This window comes from Jaculus jaculus, chromosome 8, assembly GCF_020740685.1.
Source record: "Jaculus jaculus isolate mJacJac1 chromosome 8, mJacJac1.mat.Y.cur, whole genome shotgun sequence".
NCBI lineage: Eukaryota > Metazoa > Chordata > Mammalia > Rodentia > Dipodidae > Jaculus > Jaculus jaculus.
Window position 1 is genome coordinate 84817990 of NC_059109.1, and position 20832 is coordinate 84838821.

Here is a 20832-nt window from a genome sequence, read left to right on the forward strand (position 1 = left end):
AATGAGGGCATCATGTTGGTCTCTCTTTACCACACCTGGAATTAATTCCTGTCTTCCACCCTTCACCCTTCTACCCATTAGAAGGCATTTTGCTGTTGGTCAGGCATGAGGAAATGAGAACAAGATGCCATAGTCTAGTCTTTAGGAAGTTTATGGTCAGTCTGGTAGACAGTTAAAACGTCTCCATTGTGGTTGGGACTCGTATTTAGCTCAGTGGCAGAGTGCTTAACTAGTTTACTCAGAGCCCTGGGTTTCCGCCCCAGCACCAGAATCTGAAAACACACACAGAAAAACTGCCTGGTATGGTGGTGTACACCTTTAATCCCAGCACTTGAGAGTCTGAGGTAGGATGATCACTGGAGGTCCAGGCCAGCTTGGAACTATGGAGTGAGTTCCCAGTCACCCTGGGCTAGAGTAAGATCCCACCTTGGAAAAACCAAAAAAAGGGAAAAAAAAGTCTCCATGTGGTCATCGCAAAGGAGAGAGGAGAGAGAAAAAGCCTGAGTCTACGAGAATATGAAGCTAGCAGGACACGTTTGTGACACAAAGGTCTTAAAAGTGTAGTACATTGTAAAAATTGTAACGTCATAAAAAGAAAGGGAGAAGGCTAAGTAAAATGAAAAACCTGATCAATAGATAGACAAACACTTCACAGACGAAGACATCCAAATGACCAGCAAACATGAAATTAGTCATGAAGGAAATTCAGACTTATTCAACTTTTAAAAAATGACTTTCAGTATTTATACATATTTCAAAAAATCTTTGAAGGTATGGAAAAACATCTGTTTACTATTTCTAGTTTACTTTGTTTTGAATTTCCTGGTTTGAGAGAGAGAGAGAGAGAGAGAGAGAGAGAGAGAGAGAGAGAGAGACACAGAATGAGAATGAGAATGAGAATGAGAATGAGAATGAGAATGAGAATGAACAGGCATACCAGGGCCTCTTGCCACTGCAAATTAACTCCAGATGTATGTGCTGTTTTGTGCACCTGGCTTTATGTGGGTACTAGGTAATCGAACCTGGGCCAATCCAGGCTGGCAGGCTTTGCAAGCAAGCAAGCACCTTTAACCATCGAGCAATCTCCCCAGTCCCTGTTTTGAATTTCTTAGCAGGTTCCAAAATGTTTAAATAAAAGAAAATGTAGCAGGCTGAACATACTGGAATCAGATGACGTGGATTAATATGGGACATTGGGTTAGACACTTTAACTTCTCAGAGCTGCAGTTTTTTGTTTGTAGACAGGGCTGTTTTTGTCTCCAGTTCTGTTTGGAAACTCATAGGTAGTGGGCATGCTCTCCCTACTGGAGCAATTATTGCTCAAATTGTAAGTGATTGGACTTTTCCCTCTACTTCTCACAGCAACTCTTCCAAATTCCTTTAAGTCATAAAAGACCTAAGAAATAAGATGATTTATAGGCTTCAGAAGAGCCTGTCGCTTGGTACAGCATAGCCTCCCCCTCTTCCAGGCTGGGAACAAGCTCAGTTTTTGCAGATGTTTCCTTCAAGGATAGGGCCTGGACAGCAGCTGTTCTGGCTAGACCATTAACTTGAATGGAACAGAGGTGCGGCCGCTATAGATTTTGGCAGCCTTTTCATAGTGTACTCATATGATGTACAGAGTCATATTCTGGCTTTTGGGTATGGTGGCATTCACTGATTCATCCTGAGAGAGCCTGGTCGGTGCTAGTTGGACACTGTGGAAGCTGTGAGAGTCCATAGCATACGGTGGCAGAGCAGAGGCCACACCTTGAGGCTCAAGTGCTAGTGGAGTTTTCGCAAGTGGATGACTGGAGCTGGGGAGATAGATGGCTCAGCAATTAAAGGTTCTTGCCTGTACAAGTGATGGATATTCCTGGGTACTTAAGGCCTGACAGGCAGATGAGCCTGGTCCAAGCAAGGGCAGGCTCAGGGATAAGCCTGTAGGAAACAGTCATTACTTCCCTTTTGCCTTCTTTGGATACAAATGAGCTATTTCTGTCTATTTCATAGCCCCTCCTCCCCCTAAGTAAACAGATTGCGAGGTTCAGATGTCTGGGCATGTTGTCAGGACACTGCTTTCCATCTGGTTCTTCTCTGACTGTGTCAGGCAGTTTTGGGGATCTTTTTCTACAGAGCTCCCATGCCAGTCTCACACTTCAATAGTTTACTCTGCATTTTTCATGTTTTCCTTTTCTGTGTTTTTGCTATATAGGAGTCAGAATCAGAAGCAAAGGTAGATGGAGAGACTGCATCAGACAGTGAGAGCAGAGTGGAACCTGCTCCCCTGCCAACCTCCGATGATACACCAGAGGTCCTCAACAGAGCCCTTTCCAACTTGTCCTCGAGGTAACCTGGCTTAGTGATGCAAGTGCTTGTGAGGGGCTTGGCACTGTGTTCCAATGCCATGGGAGACTTAGGCTCTTGGAGTTTCTAATTCAATGAATCCTTCCTCTCTTTCACATTTACCCATTGCAAATAATTCCTTTAGTTCCACAGGAAGAAATAGGAAACATCTAACTTTGGTGACTCCAGGGATAAAACTCCAATACCAGCTGTGTGGGTAGATGAGAAACAAAAATTTTAAGTCCCCAAAGGATTATCCGAAAGGATTCCATGTGTGCTCCCCGGCTGTCCTTTTGTGACACTATACTTTACAGTGGGTAAAGACATGGCTGCTAGATTCAAATCCTGTCCTCACCATTTGCTTTCTATAGGACCTGTGCTTCCATTTCATCACATATATTTATTGATTTTAAATATGCCATTTGAATTAAAATTTATTAAACTGTGTTGAGGATTGAGCTAGTTAATATATAAGGTGCTTATAAAAGTGCCTTGTGATAATGTTATTTTCACTGTGATGCAGGGCTGTGCCATGTAGAAGCCACCTTCAGGAAAGATGCTCATTGTCATTTTTCCAAATGGGAACAGCCATGGAAGCCAGAAGCAGAGGACACTACATCTTCCTAGTTGTTTTTCCCCGACAATATCCTTATGATGTGTTCTGGGTGTTTTTCTGCACCTGCGGAGTTTGATTGTGAGTGAGGCCTTGGTGCTTGTGGGCTTGTTCCCACCAGCATGGGGCAAGTGCCTCTGTTGAGGTGCAGGAGGTGCTCTTGAAAGGACTAAGTTGAAGGCCCTGTGCTTCAGAAAAAGCCCATTTCCCTTGGGTTTGTGTTTTGGTTCTTTCTGGGCTCCTAAATGGTGTTTTCTCCTTCTCTACTTTGTCCCATAGATGGAAGAACTGGTGGGTGAGAGGAATCCTGACTTTGGCCATGATTGCATTTTTCTTCATCATCATTTACCTGGGACCAATGGTTTTAATGATGATTGTAAGTACCATTGTGCACTTTGAGTTTTGCCTCCAGCTTCTCCTGAACTGGTTGGTTCTGGGAATGCACAGCCCCAGGAGCCTCAGAGCCCTTTTGTCTTAGATCATCTATGACTCCCATCTTTGAGTAAGGTTAATACCCTCCCCTCTTAGTCTGGCTGTGTCTGTGTATCCCTTAGATTTGTTTATTATTGTCCTGGGGCCTCAGTACTGGGCTTAGAACTTCCATTAAGTAGTTCTACTCCACAGAGCTGTTTTTGTCTTTCTGCCGTTAGGGGCAGGGCCAGGGCCAGTTGATGGCAGCTAATGCTGAGCAAAGGATTTGAGGCTGTGTGTGTGTGTGTGTGTGTGTGTGTGTGTGTGTATGTATGTATGTATAATTTATTTTTCAAGGTAGGATCACACTCTAGCCCCAAGTTGACCTAGAATTCATTATGTCTCAGGCTGGCATTGAATTTATAGAGATCCTCCTACTTCTGCCTCCTGAGTGTTGGGATTAAAGGCGTATACCATCACTTCTAGCTGTCACAATATTTTTAAACCAGAGTTAGAAGGGTTAGGGAACTGGGTGAGGTTTTGGAGGTTCTAGGACAAACGATTAATTGGGACACATTAATTGGGACTGTTTGTTTTATTATGAAAAATTGGATCCGTACTCTGTGATGTAAAGAGATGTGTTTTGCTGTCAAATGATATGAGAGAGAAAGAAGGAAGAGTTAAGACTGAAAATTTCTTTAATATATTTTTTCTTAAAGGCCTGTGTAGCAGACAGCTTCAGGTTTGCTCAGATGAATTTCCAGACCAGGCACAGTTATGGAGGAAGGGATATTTACTGAAGCATGCAGATCCAGGGGAAGTTCCATAATGGCAGAAGAAGCTGGCATGTCTTCACAGGTCCAAGCAGAGATAGAGAAGTACAAGCCAAAAGCCATACCACACAGCACACTTCAGGAACTCCAGCTAGGCACACTTTGCATATCTTTAGATTAAAATCTCAAACCCACCACCACACCTTAGGGCTGGACCCTAAACTGCCTCTAGCCAGGTGGCCGTAGATCCAAATTACAAACTAATAAAACACTGAATATATTGGGGGGCATCTATTCAAACTACACAGCCTGTGACTTATTTTTTTCCGCTTTCCAAAGATCCTAAGGTGAGTTCTCTAACTCTTCTGTGCTTTCCAGGTGATGTGTGTTCAGATAAAGTGTTTCCATGAGATAATCACTATTGGCTATAATGTGTACCACTCCTATGACCTGCCCTGGTTCAGGACCCTCAGCTGGTAAGCTCTCTGTCTCCACAGGGTGCCATAACCTGATTTGGATGATGTGTTTTATGGCAGGTATTTTGCAGTGATGGTGGGCAGAAATAAAGTGATCATTGCAGACTTGAACAGTACAGTTGAGACTGAGTCTTTCATAGATAGGGTTGTATGGCTGGGCTGCCTTTGTAGGCTTGAGAGTCTGGAGTCTTCCCTAGTGTTTGTGACAGGGCATGCCTTGCTATTAGGATTCCTTAGGCTTCTGAGGTATTTGGCTCCCTCTCCCATCTAGAGCAGTGTCTTTTATATGCTGAAATAGCCTGCATCCCTCTAGAGTCACCTGAGAAGTTGTCAGGTTCTGGTGTTGGTGTTGCTAGCTCTGCAACTTTATTTCCTTATCACTAAAACAGATTGTTGAGGTGTCATAGTTTTAAACTGTGATGTGGGAGCCCTGCTTCTCCTGAGGCACTCAGGGTGCCATCATGGGCAGGATTTAGGCCTCCAGAGAAACTCTGTTTTCTCTTTCTCTTAGGAAAGGCCTGTGATGCCATAAGCAAAAGCACAATCAAGAATTGATGATCCAAAGTTAATAGAAAAAAAAAAAAAAAAAAAGAACTGAGGATGTCTATGACCCTTCCTGACCTGAGCTTTGCTTTGTTGGCCACACTGTTCTTGGATGGTAATAGCTGAGCACAACACTGCCTAGTGCTGATAAGATTTCAGGCAAATACAGAGCCTCCTGTTGGCTGGGGGCATAGGGATTGGCCTGTGGCTTAGTGGACAAGACACTAGTGTTTTGTACCTTAGAAACTTGGTCATGGCCAAGGGAGCTGACACCTTTCCCATGTGTCTTCCTCTTACCTAGTAGTTCAAGCTGACATCTGACCTTTGTTTGTCCTCTATGTAAAGATGCAGGTCCACTTACATGGCTGTTCTATAGCTGGGCAGTTGGGTTTTGATTTTTTTTTTTTTCTTCTGGCAGCCTTGAACTCAAAATGATCCTCCTACCTCTGCCTCCTGAGTGCTGGGATTAAAAGTCTGTACCACCACACCTGGCTTTGGGTTTTGGATTTTGTTAATGTATTCAGGAGGTCCACATCCTGGCTGTGGTTACTTACCAAAGGAAACATTTTTCATATAATGAAAATAAACCCAATGTGGGAGTTTTTGAATTTCACAATTTATTTTTTGTTTTTCTGAGTCAGGGTCTTATCCTAACCTAGGTTGACCTGGAGCTCACAGAAATCCTTCTACCTCAGCCTCCAGAATGCTGGGATTAAGGTGTGAGCCACTACTCTCAGCTTGAGTTTTACAACTAAGAAAAGAGCATCCCTTTTGAGAGTTGGGATGGTATGGCATGGTCCCATACTCAGAAGCATCATAGATAGTGCAAAGGGATATGAGTTGTGGCCTCGCCCCCCCCCCCCCCGCCCTTCCTCCAGTTGAGAAAAGAATTTAAGTGCAGAATTGATGCTAGCAGAAGAGCCAGGCTTCCAAGGAGGAGAGGCTCTGAGATAGAGCCCAGCTAATTGCTTAAGGAAATGTTCAAGTACTACTTGCTATAGAAATAAATGTGGGTGGTAGATAGCATGTTAGTTATCATATAAAGTTTCTTAAAGAAAATAGTGTTTGAGCAACAGATGAAAATAGGGGGGCCTGGGGAGATGACTCAGTAGTTAAAGGTGCTTGCATGCAAAAGCCTGCTGGTCCAGGTTCAGTTCCCCAGTACCCACTTAAAGCCAGATGCACAATATGGCATAATTGTCCACAGTTCATGTGTAGCTGCAAGAGGCACAGACACACCCATACTCTCTCCAGCTATCTCTCAAAATGTTGCAGTCAGGTTTGCATTGCTGGCAGAAATCACCCGAGCAAGAGCAGCTTGTGGGGAAAAAAGGTTTATTTTGGCTTACAGACTTGAGGGGAAGCTCCATGATGGGAGGGGAAATGATGGCATGAGCAGAGGGTGGACATCACTTCTTGGTCAACATAAGGTAGATAGTAGCAACAGGAGAGTGTGCCAAACACTGGCAAGGGGTCACTGGCTATAATACCTATAAGCCTGCCCCCCCCCAACAACATACTACCTCCAGGAGGCATTAATTCCCAAATCTCCATCAGCTGGGAACTTAACATTCAGAATACCTAAGTTTATGGGGGACACCCGAATCAAACCACCACACAAAGAAATAACTTTTTAAAATTTTTATTTATTTTACAAAAACAGGTAAGTGAAGAGGATGTTGTGGGCAAGGAAGAGGTAGAGCAGAGCAGGCCAGTGAAGCCAGAGCCATTTTTGATGGGAGTGTTGAGTTCCTGTGGAAAGAGTGGGAATGTGCCTACACAGACAAGATGAGGCTGGTTCTGCCTGGAGCAGGACCTGGAGGGTCCTGAGGTTAAGTATGGAAATCCTGCAAAAAGACTAAACTGAGTCCCACATTTGTGATGGAGAAGGAATGAAAGATGTCAGAGGGGAGCTGAGAATCATGGTTCATTTGTCCCTCTTTAAGGTATTCCCAGGTCTTGAGGTGGGGTGGGCTGTTTCTCTGTCTTGTCCTTAGAACTGACAACCTCATGATGAGAACCTGCACGTGCTCCCGTGGCACTGCTCTGTCTTCATTTCCAGGTATTTTCTCCTGTGTGTAAACTATTTCTTCTATGGTGAGACAGTGACCGATTACTTCTTCACTCTGGTTCAGAGAGAGGAGCCTTTGCGGATTCTCAGCAAATACCACCGGTTTATTTCCTTTACCCTGTACCTGACAGGTATGTATTACATGCTTCACCATTTCCCTTGTGTTCCTCTGTTCTTGTGTAGAAGTTGGTTAAATTTTTGTGATGTTACTGGCCACTAGGGAGGGAGCTTGTGGTTCTGTATTACACTGACTGTAGCAGCTCTAAACAGCAAAAACCCAGAATGTTTGCGTTGTGGGGAACACTTGCCTATGTCACCTATCCTTGGATTGCAACATTTCTAGGAGGTTAGCAGAGTGTGGACTTGTTCCAGCTCTTGCTGGCAAAGATTCTGCAGTGTGACTGAAAAATAACCATCTGGGCACCATCTTTATGGGAGTGATTGTAGTGTGGTAGAAGTTTTCCTGGATTTGGGTTTGAAAGACTGACCTTAGAGAGGTGAGATAGGAACTTCATTTTTCTGAAATTCAACTTTTAGAGCTAAAACTGAAGGGCTTTGCTATTGTGATAGTTTTTCCTTCTGACTGCAAACTACTTTTTCTCCTCTAGGCTTTGAAATTATATATAGTTTAACAGCTGCAAAATTAGCCAATGGACTACTTAACATAGTTAAATGCGTAGGAGGAAGAGAAATGCTGAGTGATTTTTTTTTTTTTTCTCCTTCCACCTCCTTCCAACCAGGATTCTGCATGTTTGTACTGAGTCTGGTCAAGAAGCATTATCGACTGCAGTTCTACATGGTAAGGGAAGGGGAGTGTGTATGTGCGCATGTGCGTGCGCTGGTGGGGGAGTGGAAATTTGTTGGTTTACTGGAAGCTCTACAGAAACTAACAAGCTGGTCAGATGATCTGTAGAAACTAAACAGGCCTTTCCTACTTTGTGTGACAGATCAAAATTTAGATAAGTTGTTTGTGTGTGAGTATAGAAACTAGAACAGGAATGAGTAGTGCCTCTGCAGTTCTTCTTCTTAGACCCAGTCACTGTTATTTAACTCACACCTGAGTAATTTTTCCTCTTGGCCAGGCCCTTGAAGCTAGGCTTCAGGCAAGGTCCAAGCTGCAACTTTAGAGTCCTTGCTGTAAGAGACAGATTCTTCACTTAGTGCTGATCATTCCCTTCCTCAACTTGGGAATATCTCGCTGAATGTGAAAAGAAAACGTACCCAGGCTTCAGGGCTTGGAAGGCTCCTAGTATATTAGAGGCTTTCCACTCCTCTCCCCTCCCTTCCCTTCCCCTCCTTTTCCCTCCCCTTCCCTTTTCCTTCCTTTCCCTCCCCCTCCCTCCCCCTCCCCTCCTTTTCTTTCCCCTTCACTTTTCCCTTCCCTCCCTTTCCCAAACTTTTCCCTCCCCTTCCCTTTCTTTTCTATTCCCTCCCTCCCCTTTCCCTCCCATCCTTTCCCTTCCCCTCCTCTTCTCTCCCCTCCCCTCCCCTCTTTTCCTCTCCCCTTCCTTTTCTCTCCCTTCCCCTCCCCCTTTTCTCTCCCCTTCCCTTCCTTTCCCCCCTCCCTTCTCCTCCCTTCCCCTCCCCTTCCTTTTCCTTCCTCTCCTTTCCATTTCCCTCCCTTTCCCTTCCTTTTCCCTCCCTTCTCCTCTTCTTCTCTCCTCTCCCCTTCCCTCCTTTTTCCTCCCTTCCCCTCCTATCCTCTTCCCTCTTCTTTCCCTCCCTTCCCTTCTTTTTCCCTCCCCTCCTCTCCCCTCTCTCTCTTCCTCCTCCCCTCCCCTCTCATGTTCTCTTTCTTCTCATAGGATATTGCTAGGTAGCTCAGGATGACCTATTTACAATCTTCCTGTCTTCTGAGATTTTGGTTTTCTGAGGTAGGGTTTCACTCTTGCCCAGGCTGACCTGGAATTCACTATGTAGTCTCAGGGTGGTCTTCACCTCACAGTGATCCTCCTACCTTAGCCTCCCCAGGTCTGGGATTAAAGGCATGCACCACCATGCTGGACATCAGTCCCTCCTTTTGGTGAGACTTAATCAGGGAAGGACAATGTGTTGCTCCCAGAGGCCCTTTCTAATACCTTTTCACTTCCAATAAGCCAGGTACAAAAGCAGGTGTTTTTCTTATTTCTAGGTAACTTTCTATGTGTTAATGATTGTTCTTTGAAGTTATTTTGGAGGAGAACCTTTTAGTAAGTTGATTTTGCTTCTTTTGCAGTTTGGGTGGACGCATGTGACATTACTGATAGTTGTAACCCAGTCACATCTTGTTATCCACAACCTGTTTGAAGGAATGATCTGGTGAGTAATGGCAGTAGGAAGAATTTCCCTTTTTATTTTGTTACTCGCACACAGGCAGCTAGGAACCCTGCCTCACCTTCCAAGTGTTTCTTACCTAGAGCCCACTAGCACTCCCTGCTGGCTAGTTACAGCATTAGCTGCTGATTGTGGAGCCTGGTTTGAATTTCTAGTACATTTCCAAGTGACTTGATACTGCTTTAACTGCCCTACTAGAACCAGTAGTCTAGTTAAGCATCACAGGTAAACAACTGTGGCAACAGATTTGAAAACATAGAGGAAATAATTCATGATTTCCTCATAAATTACAAACTTAAAAATAACAAAGTCCCAAACTTGAATAGTTGAATTATTATACAGGTGATTTTAGAAAGAAATACTTAGAAAAAGAAACTGGACCAAACACTGTTGGGTATTATCTAATTCTTATAACAAAGCTTATAGAGAGGAGAAATGGATTTCCTTTATGAATATAGATAAATATTAGCAAATAGTATCTGGCAGTGAACCAAAAGAATGACATGCTGCCACCAAGTGGATTTTATTTCAGAAGTGCATTGGTTTCTCCAGGAAATGGCAATGTTGGTAGAAGTTAGCAGGTCAACTGTGAAGGTGATCTTAGTGGGAGGGGAAAGGCCCACACCCTGATATGATGAGAGAGGAGCCGAATAGTACAGTTGACAATCCCACACTCCTCATTTCCAGACCGCAGAGTCTGCCTCCTCTTTAAAGAGCTTTTTCATATCTTTGCCTTATGCATTACTACATTTAAAATAATGCCAAGAGTGCTACAGTACTAAGTCCTTTTTTAGGGCCAAGTATACCACTTGGATCATGAGTGACTTAATACAAAAATTTTAATGAAGACTGAATAATAGTTATAGAACAGAGAGTGTGCTAAAAGCCTTAATGAAGTTGATACTGTAGAAGTTGGTTGGTAAACAGAGTAAGAAGGCTACAGATGCTTTAAACCCCTCCCTCAAATAGGAAGTTGGGACATGCCACCTCTACTTGCTGGGCTAGGAAGTTGAGGTTTATGTTGTGTTAGACTGGCATAGAGGAACTTCATAAAGTGTCAGAGTGATGAGAGGAGCAAATTGGTATAAGTGTGAAAACTGCTCCTCTTCCTGGTGGACGTTACCAGATTGGCATTGGGGCTGATAGAGAAGAAATGTAGCTTTTCACCTTGGGGATTTTGTCAGTGTCATCCTAAGGGAAAGACAAGGTGTGCTAGTGCTAGTAACAAACAGTGAAAAATTTCAGCTATGAAATAGATATAAAACAGATCCTTAAAAATATGAAGGTGAAGCTTGGCATGGTGTTGCACACCTTTAATCCCAGCACTCGGGAGGAGGGATCACTGTGAGTTCAAGGCCACCCTGAGACGACATAGTGAGTTCCAGGTCAGCCTGAGCTAGAGTGAGACCCTACCTCAAAAAACGTGTGTGTGTATGTATGTATATGTGTGTGTGTATACATATACATATATGTGTATATCTGTGTGTGTATGTGTGTATGAAGGTAGATTATTAGAGGGAAAATTAGAAATGATTTTAAGAGTTTATTTTGGGGGCTGGAGAGATGGCTTGGCGGTTAATCACTTGCCTATGAAGACTAAGGATGCCGGTTCGAGGCTTGATTCCCCAGGACCTACATAAGCCAGATGTACAAGGGGGCGCATACATCTGGAGTTCATTTGCAGTGGCTGGAAGCCCTGGTGCGCCTATTCTCTCTCTCTTTCTCCCCCTCTCTCTATCTGCCTCTTTGTCTGTCACTCATAAATAAACAAAAAAAAATTTTAAAAAGTTTATTTTGGGAAATGGAGGTAATTAAAATACCTTTATATTTTATTGTGTACTACTTTGTAATGAAAAAGGAACAAATGATGTTTATAAAATGTTATGTCCATGTATTTGTCCATCATTCAATGATTATCTAAATGCCTGTCAAGTATCAGGTACTAGGTATGGCTTCTCCCCTCCCCTTCTTTTCTGCTCCCCTCCCCTCCCCTCCCCTCCCTTCTCCTCCCCTCCCCTCCCCTCTCTTCTCCTCCCCTCCCCTCCCCTCCCCTCCACTCCCCTCCACTCCCCTCTCCTCCCCTTCCAGCCACCCTTGAATCTTCTTTCCTCAGCCTCCCAGTGCTTGAGTTACAAGCTTTTGCAACCTTAACTGACTTATTTTCTTTCTTTTCAACTTAAACCTTATGAGCTACAAGTATAACATGAGTTACTTTGGTGCTGAAATTTATGACTGTCTGTGTGGTGGGCATCTGAGGTCCTGTCATCTCGGTAGAGTTGATCCTCACTTGGATTCATTTTCTAGGTTCATTGTTCCTATTTCTTGTGTCATCTGTAATGACATCATGGCCTATATGTTTGGGTTTTTCTTTGGCCGGACCCCACTCATCAAGGTATGTGGATCACCTCAACATGAAATGTCACTGTGAGGGCATGGTAACATGTTCTATATGAGCAGGTCATTTTGAGGGAGGAAGTCCAGCTGGTATGCACTGTGGTCTTGTTTTCATGTTATCCTGGGGATATGTAAGAAGGGAAATCCAAAGGAAACATTGATAATTATTCATTAAAAACAATCTAGGGCTGGGAAGATAATTGCTAAAGTGCTTGCCTTGTCAGCATGAGGACCTGAGTTCAGTCCCCAGAACCTATGGAAAAATGCTGGGTATCATGGTGTGCATTTGCAGTCCTAGAGTTAGGGAGGAGGAGACCCAGAGATCACCGGAGTTCAATAGCCAGTCAGTCTAGTCTAATTGGTGAGCTCCAGGCCAATGAGAGACTCTGTCACAAACACACTAGATAGTATTTGTGGGAAATAACAACTGAGGTTGTCCTGTGGCCTCCACATGCATGAGCACACACACATGCCTTAAAAATTCTAATGAAATTTTTAATAAGCTAGTCATACTTCTGAGGCTTTGATCTGGATATGAGTATTGTCATTAAATTAGTGTATAGTTTTGTAATATATAAAGATTTGGGAAAAAATATTTGAAGGTTGGAGAGATGGCTTAGCAGTTAAGGCATTTGCCTGCAAAGCCAAAGGATCCCTTTCGATTCTCCTGGACCCATGTAAACCAGATGCACAAAGGGGCACATGCATCTGGAGTTTGTTTGCAGTGGCTGGAGGGTTTGGTGTGCCTATTTATTCTCTCTCTCAAATAAATAAATAAAATATTTGAGCTGGCCATAGTGGTTCACGCCTTTAGTCCCAGCACTCAGGAGGCAGAGGTAGGAGGATCGCCATGAGTTTGAGGCCACCATGAGATTACATAGTGAATCCCAGGTCAGCCTGGGCCAGAGTGAGACCATACCTTGAACCCCCTCCAGAGAAAAATTGAGTGACCAATTGAATGAGAAAGAAAACTGAAGCATATAGGGTAGAGAAAAAAAGATTGTGGAAGTTTTAGAAGCTGTCATGATAAACCACGTGGGGATTTTACGTAAACATACTCTTAACAAGTAATTATCTCCCAGCCAGAGTTTGCTAATAGTGTTCTTTCTGTCTGCAGCTCTCTCCAAAGAAAACTTGGGAAGGCTTTATCGGAGGCTTCTTTGCTACTGTGGTGTTTGGTCTTCTGGTAGGTGGTAGCAGCTAGCCAGGTGGGGAGTGGACAAGGCCTCATGTCATCCTTAAAGGCCTGAGCAGGAGAGTAGAGAGTCCCAGGCCATGGACTTTCTTGCCAAGGACAGCCTTGCCCCAACAATGAGCAGGAGCACAGCACACTGTATAACTGGCATGGCAGCACCATCAGTCCTTTATGCACCAGTTTTCAAATGGGGTCTTGGCTACAGGGGCCACATATGTGTACCTTGTATGTCTTCTCATGCCCAGGCATCATGACACTAGCAGGCAGTGTCACTGGCTAGGCATTTTTTCTTACTCCCCCGAGGTAAGGTCTTGTAGCCCAGGCTGACCTGAAATTTGCTATGTAGTCTCAGGTCTCAGGTCTCAAACTCACAGCAATCCTCCTACCTGTGCCTCTCAAGTGCTGGGATTAAAGGTGTATGCCACCACGCCTGGCTGCATTTGGTATTTTAAGATTAGGGTGACGACTGGTAAGAGTAAGGGGTGAGGTGAGATATACTTCTTTAACCCAGACTTTCTGCATGTGACCTGCCTGGAGGGGCCCATCTTCTAGCCCTTTGAGGACATCATTCCCTGCTTCTGATCTCCAGGCCAGTTGCTCCTTTAGTGCTGGCTGGTGGCTTCTCCGTATATTTTCTCTCTATGACCTTCCTCCAGAAATCAGCGAGTTACGGGATCCTAAGCAAAAGGACTCTTCCAAGTGGGAAGAAATGTGTTGTAGTTCTTTGCTCAGATCCTTTGAAATGTTTCCCAAGGTCTTTCAGGACCTGTGTGTTTGAGTGCATGTGTGGGACCCCACTCGAACATATGAACCTTTTTAATTAAAAAGTTCAAGTAAAATACATATGTGATGAAACATGAACCTCTGGCATAGCCTGTGAGCAATTGTGCAAGGCGGGAGGTGGAGGATACTGTCCAACTAGGTGTTGGCCATCCAGGTTGGATGGGTACAACTGGTCTGTCTGCCTGTATCTCTGCTCTTCATCCTCAGCTCTCCTATGTGATGTCCGGATACAGATGCTTTGTCTGTCCTGTGGAGTACAACAATGATACCAACAGCTTCACTGTGGACTGTGAACCATCTGATCTGTTCCGTCTGCAGGAGTACAACATTCCGGGGGTGATCCAGTCTATCATTGGCTGGGTATGTACCACTCACATGGGGTGAGCAGTTGGGATAGTGGGACAGTGACTCCTTTCTCCAAAATGAGAGTTGTAGGGTGAAGGAGAATTGTTTTAGTCAAGTCAGGATGTGAGGGCAAGATGAGCCTTTTCCCTCTCAACTTCACATCATTTGGCTCAGTGGTTTTAAAAGTATGTTTTGTATGTTCCCTGAGAATCTTAAGATCTCTTTAGAAGATTTGACGAGGTCCCAATTATTTTCATGGACCTAGTTTGCTCTGCTAACATTTGCTTTGATAGTGCAGAATTAATGATGTGTAAAACTTCTGGCATGGGATATGAGTTAAAGTTACCACACTGCCTAGACCAGCAGGTCATTGCCTGCTTTATACTATACCGTCGGAAGCAGGCGAGACAATTGATCTTGTCCTTGATGATATTGTAAATTTACTAAGTCTTGACCCGTGCATATACTTCAAATTTAATTTCCACCAAAATGGAAAGTACACAAAAATATTTCTGTTGAATACTGACATACAATGTGTGCTCAAAAGACATGTTTGTACAGTTGTTTAAGTTGTCAGCTGACTAGCTTCTTTGTTCTGGAAACATAATTTTCATTGAAAAGAACTAATTTTTCAGACTTGGGTATAAGATAGACAGTTTACTTGAAAAGAATGGAGTTGGTTCCTTCAAAGCAAATAACTGACAGCAGTTGTTTCAAGTGACAGAGTTTAGGGAAGCATGATGATTTCTCCAGAGATAGTCAACATTAGATGGTACAAGTGTGCTACAGTTCGAAGATTCGCATAGCTTAGTGACCAATTTTTGTTTGTTTGTTTTTGGTTTTCCAAGGTAGGGTGTCACTCTAGCCCAGGCTGACCTGGAATTCACCATGTAGTCTCAGTGTGGCCTCGAGCTCATGGTTATCCTGCTTCTGCCTTCCCAGTGCTGGGATTAAAGGTGTGTGCTACCATGCCTAGCCCAGTATTTATTTATTTTTTGTTAGTTTTGTTTGTTTGTTTGCTTGCTTTAAAATATGTATTTGAGAGAGAGGGAGGAAGAAGCAGAGAGAGAATGGGCACACCAGAGCCTCCAGCCACCGCAAACTCCAGATGCATGCCACCTTGTGCTTCTAGCATTTTGTGGGTACAGGGGAATTGAGCCTGGGTCCTTATGGCTTCATGGGCAAATACCTTAATTGAGCCTCTAACTTGCATTTTTGAGGCAAGCTATCATTGTGTAGCCCAGGTTGTCCTTAAACTCACACAATCCTCCCACCTCAGCTTTCCCCATGCTGGGATTAAAGGCATGTGCTGCTGTGCTTGTTTTGACCAGTGTTTTGTAAATGGTCAGTGTGTGGTGTTGCACAGCTATGCCTGGGTAACACATCCTCAATGTGTGTAGACAAGTGGACTTCAGTGTGAGGAAGTGTAGGTTCGGTAGTAGGATTTTACATTCCTCATTGCATCTAATTTCCTTTTGGCTTTTGATTTTTTAAGACAAGGTCTTACTATGTAGCCTAGTGTAGCTTTGAACTTGGAATCCTCCTGCCTCAGCCTCTCCCATACTGGGATTATAGGCATGTGCCACCATACTGGGGTTGTACCTGACTCTTAAGAAGCAACCACCTGTCAATTTCTGGTTTAATGACAAAGAATGCCATAATTATTTGCAAAGACTACTAAAATACTTTTAAATTATAAATCTGTGTAAGGCCAAGGCTAAATTTTCTTCATGTATTTCCACCAAAATATCATAACAGGTTGATTACAGAATGTTTCTTTTTGTTTGAGATAGGGTCTCATGTCACCCCAGCTGACCTCAAACCTCGTATGTAGCTGATCTTGAACATCGGATTCTTCTGCATGTCCTGCCCAAGTGCTGGGATTACAGGCCTGCAGCACTGTGCCATGCCAGAATATATTAATATCTTCTGTTAGGCCAGTGTTAGAAATGTACAAGAATGGGGGAGTGTCCAGTCTCCTTACTGATTTAGAACATATGAGCTAGTATTATTGAGTTATTTCTAATAACGTGTAATAAAGCTGGATTTGTACACACCTTGACTCTTACTTTGTTTGTTTTCCTTAGAAAACAGTCCGGATGTATCCCTTTCAGATCCACAGCATCGCCCTCTCCACGTTTGCTTCGCTCATTGGCCCCTTTGGAGGTTTCTTTGCAAGTGGATTCAAACGAGCCTTTAAAATCAAAGTAGGGAATACTTATGTCCTCATACCTCACCCCTGCTTGTCTCTCTTCTGCTCTTATCTCTCCTTCCCTACCTCATCAGCTGCCACCCCCTTACCAGGTTATGCAGTTGATGTGTGCTTTGCTTGACCCATGTGGCAAATCAAGAGGGGTCGGTAAACGAACTTTCTTCTGAGAAAATTTAAAGTTGTTCTTCAGTTTTTTAATTCTGTTTCAACAAAAGAACACTTTTTTTTAAAAATTTTTTATTTATTTATTTGAGAGAGACAGACACAGAGAGAAAGACAGGTAGAGGGAGAGAGAGAGAATGGACATGCCAGGGCTTCCAGCCTCTGCAAACGAACTCCAGACGCATGCGCCCCCTTGTGCATCTGGCTAACGTGGGGCCTGGGGAACTGAGCCTCGAACCGGGGTCCTTAGGCTTCACAGGCAAGCGCTTAACCGCTAAGCCATCTCTCCAGCCCCAAAAGAACACTTTGTAATTTAAGATTATGTGCTGTGATCTGAGCATTTGAATCAGTCCTTTTTTTCCATTACCCTCAGCTCCTCAGTACAGTAGTTGGACATTGGGGTGGATCTGTTTGGGACTTGGCTGCCTCATCCATCCTTTCTCTTCCTATAACAGGATTTTGCCAACACCATTCCTGGCCACGGAGGCATCATGGATCGCTTTGACTGTCAGTACTTGATGGCTACATTTGTGAACGTATACATTGCCAGTTTTATCAGGTACAGTGCCATTCCACCTGAATAAAACTTTTTTTTGTTGTTGTTGTTTTGTTTTTTGAGGTAGGGTCTCACTCTGGCTCAGGCTGACCTGGAATTTATTATGTAGTCTCAGAGTGGCCTTGAACTCATAGTGATCCTTCTACCACTGCCTCCTGAGTGCTGGGATTAAAGGCGTGCGCCACCATGCCCGGCAGGTGCTGGGTTTTTAAGGATGATGCAATCCTAGATTTTTTTGGTTTTGTTTTATTTTTTATTTTATTTTTTTGAGATAGGTCCTCACTCTAGTCCAGGTTGACCTGGAATTCACTATGTAGTCTTAGGCCGGCCTCAAATGATCCTCCTACCTCTGCCTCCTAAATGCTGGCATTAAAGGTGTGCGCCACCATGCCTAGCGCAATCCTAGAATTTTGTCTACACCTGCATTCTGAAAAACATTTTAAATACAAACACAGTTTTGAGTTTTTACAGATTCTCTTAGATCCTTTACCCCCATTAGAGATCAGAGTAGCCATTTGGGTAACTGGTTTCACAGGGCAGCTGGACCTTGCTCAAGAGTGCTTCTTTGTGTTCTGTTGTAGGGGCCCTAACCCAAGTAAACTGATTCAGCAGTTCCTGACCTTGCGGCCAGATCAGCAGCTGCACATTTTTAACACACTCAAGTCCCACCTGACTGACAAGGGAATTCTGACATCTGCCATCGAGGATGAGTAGGGGCCACCCAGGGCCAGGAGGGCCAGAGAGCTAGAGCAGGACTGAGTGGGGGCCAGGTCTCCAAGACCAGCCCAGCTGCTGTGACTTCAACAATGACAAGCTTCAACTCACTGTCTTTTTTTTTTTTTTCTTTTGGTAAAGTATATTTTTTATTTGTGAGTTTAAAAGAATCTGTATATATGGTCTGTTTGTCATTTGGGTTGTGAGTAAACTGAGTTGAAAGAAGTCACAGGGATAGAAGAACTATTTGTGTTTTTACAACATCAGTATTAAGTAGCAGGGAAGAGAGTAACACACCAGCTCAGGATGTTTGTCTGGTGGTTCTTGCCTATCCCCCTCAATCAAGCTATTTATTTCTGGGCTGTGTGAGAGAGTGGACATCATCTTTGTGTGACTGGTTCAGAGGGTTTCCTCACCTGGGCTGGAGTGCATGGATGTTTGCCTCTGCTGTGTTGGACACCTTTCACTGGGGCTTCTTCAGCTCTGTCTCCCTGGGAGCTATGGAGAGCTGTCTTCTGTGGGTCTGAGGGACAGCTTGATCAGGTGAGCATTCTAGTCACATTGAGATCCTGCCCGAGGCCACATGGTATGGTCTCACCTTCATGAACTGGAAGAAGGGTTCAAATTCTACTGTTTTCAGGGAGTAAGAAAACTATTTACAATAGTCTAGAGAAAAACCCTACTGTAATAGTGTGGGGTATGCAGTGGAATGTACTGTAACTGAGCCCTAGCCCCTATGCTCCCATGGCTCTTGGAGGGTGGCGCAGCAGACTGTATCTTTTCAGGGATAAGGCTGTTCATGTTTATGCTGTAGGCTTGCTGCTGTTGAATCCTTCCTGGAGACTTCTCCTGGGAGGCAGGGAACAGAGGGCTTTTTGTTCATACTTTTTGCCTGAATGCCCATGTCGCTGCTGTGTTGTGTGCTTAGTACTCTTGAGGTAAGTGTATGTATGTGTGTTTGTTTTAAGTCACTTGTTTCTTATGGTGATTTCAGTTGTACCATGACTTCTTCATAGAATTAAAATTGTGGCAAACCCAACATAATGAGAGGCTTGGCTGTTCTGAAGATTAAATGTACAGTTTTTACATAATCTGACAAGTTTAAAGTGTAGTTTGTATTTTACTGGGGACCTGCTGTTTGTATAAACTGTGATTCATTCATTCCTGATCTTATAGATTGACATTGACTTGGGAAGAGCACAGGCGAGAGAACATGGCTCAAGCATGCTAAATTATCCCATGTCATGGTGGTTTCCCTTGCCAACGAGGGCCTGAAGACTTGCTTCGGCACCTTGCTCTGTAATGTTTTGTTTCCAAGTTGGCCTCACTGCCTCCCTGAGAGCTCACTGTTGTCCGTTGAGCGTTGTTGAGCAGTCAGAGCCCTGGCAGTGTCTCGGTTCACATGTTCCTCTCTGGCCTTTCGCCAGGGCACAGCATTGCAACAGCTTCTCTGTGAACTTTTACCTCCATCTCCGCTTTGAGGCTTTCCTGTTTCAGGTCCAAGTGCCCCTTAAAAGAAAGAGTTACTGTCAGAGGTTTCAGTTTTGGCTGTGTGGCTCTGAGTAGGAAGCATTGCTCTCAAGGCTCATCTTCTGACCTGTCTCCTAAGCCCACTAATTCTGTGAGTCTGCAAAGAAGCTCATACCACCAGTGGCTCTTGAGCCATGTCCTGGATACCTGGAATGAAGTGCACTCAGGCACTTGCCAAATGCTGCCCAAGATGAGCCCATGGTGACTAGGAGTGAGACTGCAGCTTTCTGACGGAAGAATGCCTTCTGATAGAAGGACACCTCATTTCTCTCACATTGTCCATTGTGGGTATTTGGTGGGGTTCTTGAGCACAGGCCTTTTAGTTGGGGAGCTGGGGCTTATAGAATCCTTCGTGGGTGAATTTGGCAGAAACAGCTGAGGCTGGTGTTTCTGTGTGAGTCTTGATGGTGTGGGTGGAAAACCAAAATGGGTGCACACTAGAGTTGTCAGCAGGAGGCCAAAGGCACAGCTTGGGTTTAATTTTTTCTGGTAGAAACTAAGAGGAGGAATTTCCCAGTCAAGTAACCAGGAGAGCAACGCCACCTTGTGGCTATGTAGCGCACTGTTTCTGTGTTCCATTTTGACAGGATTGCAGGATCTTAACATGCACCATGCTGATCTTAATTGTGTTCATACCTTGCTTAAGACCCGGTTTGGTTTTGTTGGAAATAAAATGACTAAATCTTTGTGCCCTCCCTCATTATGATTCAGTTTTGTAACTTTCGTGTGTAGGCTGATATTTCCCACCTGGTGTGGTTATGTGGTTATACATTCTGTGTAGTTCAGAATTACACATTTTTGTTTTTCTTTTCTTTTCTTTTCTTTTTTTTTTTTTGAGGTAGGGTCTCACTCTAGCCCAGGCTGACCTGGAATTCACTATGTAGTCTCAGATTGGCCTTGAACTCATGGTGATCCTCCTACCTCTGCCTTCCAAGTGCTGGGATTAAAGGTGTGTGCCACCATGCCCAGTTTTATTTTTTCTTTTTGGTTTGTATCTCATCCATTTTGAACAGGCTTCTGAGGTCCACATGAGATCCACTAGCTGTGTACCTGGCAGAGCTTCCCCAGGGCATGAAATGGAATGGCGAAATACTTGTCATGTTACTCTGCCTGCAGGACAAGGATGAGTCCCATAGCCCCACCGTTGCCTGAGCTGTTGCATAACCGGTGAAATAAGGAGTAAATGAACTAGAGGGCCCCATAGAAACAGGGAGCCAGGCTGTCACCTGGTAAGTTCTGCTCATACTTCTCACAGGGAAATCAAGTTCTCCCTTTATGTGTGCATGTCCCACCCTCCTGACCACTTCAGTGTCCAAAAGTGCACATTTGTCTTTTACTCCTGCAAGTGAAGCCTTGTGAAGAAATGGGCAATTCCATATATTTCTTTTTGCCTATTTCATATTACCACATGTAAAC

The 20832-nt window shown here is 44.0% G+C and overlaps 1 protein-coding gene across 2 annotated transcripts in view; it reads left to right on the plus strand.

Moving 5' to 3' along the window:
• The window catches only part of Cds2 (CDP-diacylglycerol synthase 2), a 62366-nt gene extending 42250 nt beyond the window's left edge, over window positions 1-20116 (plus strand). Inside the window, exons 2-13 of one of the 2 annotated variants that reach the window (XM_004661495.2) lie at window positions 2195-2328; window positions 3218-3314; window positions 4501-4598; window positions 7204-7343; window positions 7953-8011; window positions 9428-9510; window positions 11830-11917; window positions 13037-13105; window positions 14105-14257; window positions 16330-16449; window positions 17072-17175; window positions 17754-20116. In XM_004661495.2, the coding sequence (XP_004661552.1) occupies window positions 2195-2328; window positions 3218-3314; window positions 4501-4598; window positions 7204-7343; window positions 7953-8011; window positions 9428-9510; window positions 11830-11917; window positions 13037-13105; window positions 14105-14257; window positions 16330-16449; window positions 17072-17175; window positions 17754-17886 (1278 nt within the window). In that variant the 3' untranslated portion in view covers window positions 17887-20116. The remainder of the gene's footprint in view (window positions 1-2194; window positions 2329-3217; window positions 3315-4500; window positions 4599-7203; window positions 7344-7952; window positions 8012-9427; window positions 9511-11829; window positions 11918-13036; window positions 13106-14104; window positions 14258-16329; window positions 16450-17071; window positions 17176-17753) is intronic. The other variant, XM_045157179.1, reaches the window with a different exon arrangement.
• The last annotated feature ends 716 nt before the right edge of the window (window positions 20117-20832 follow it).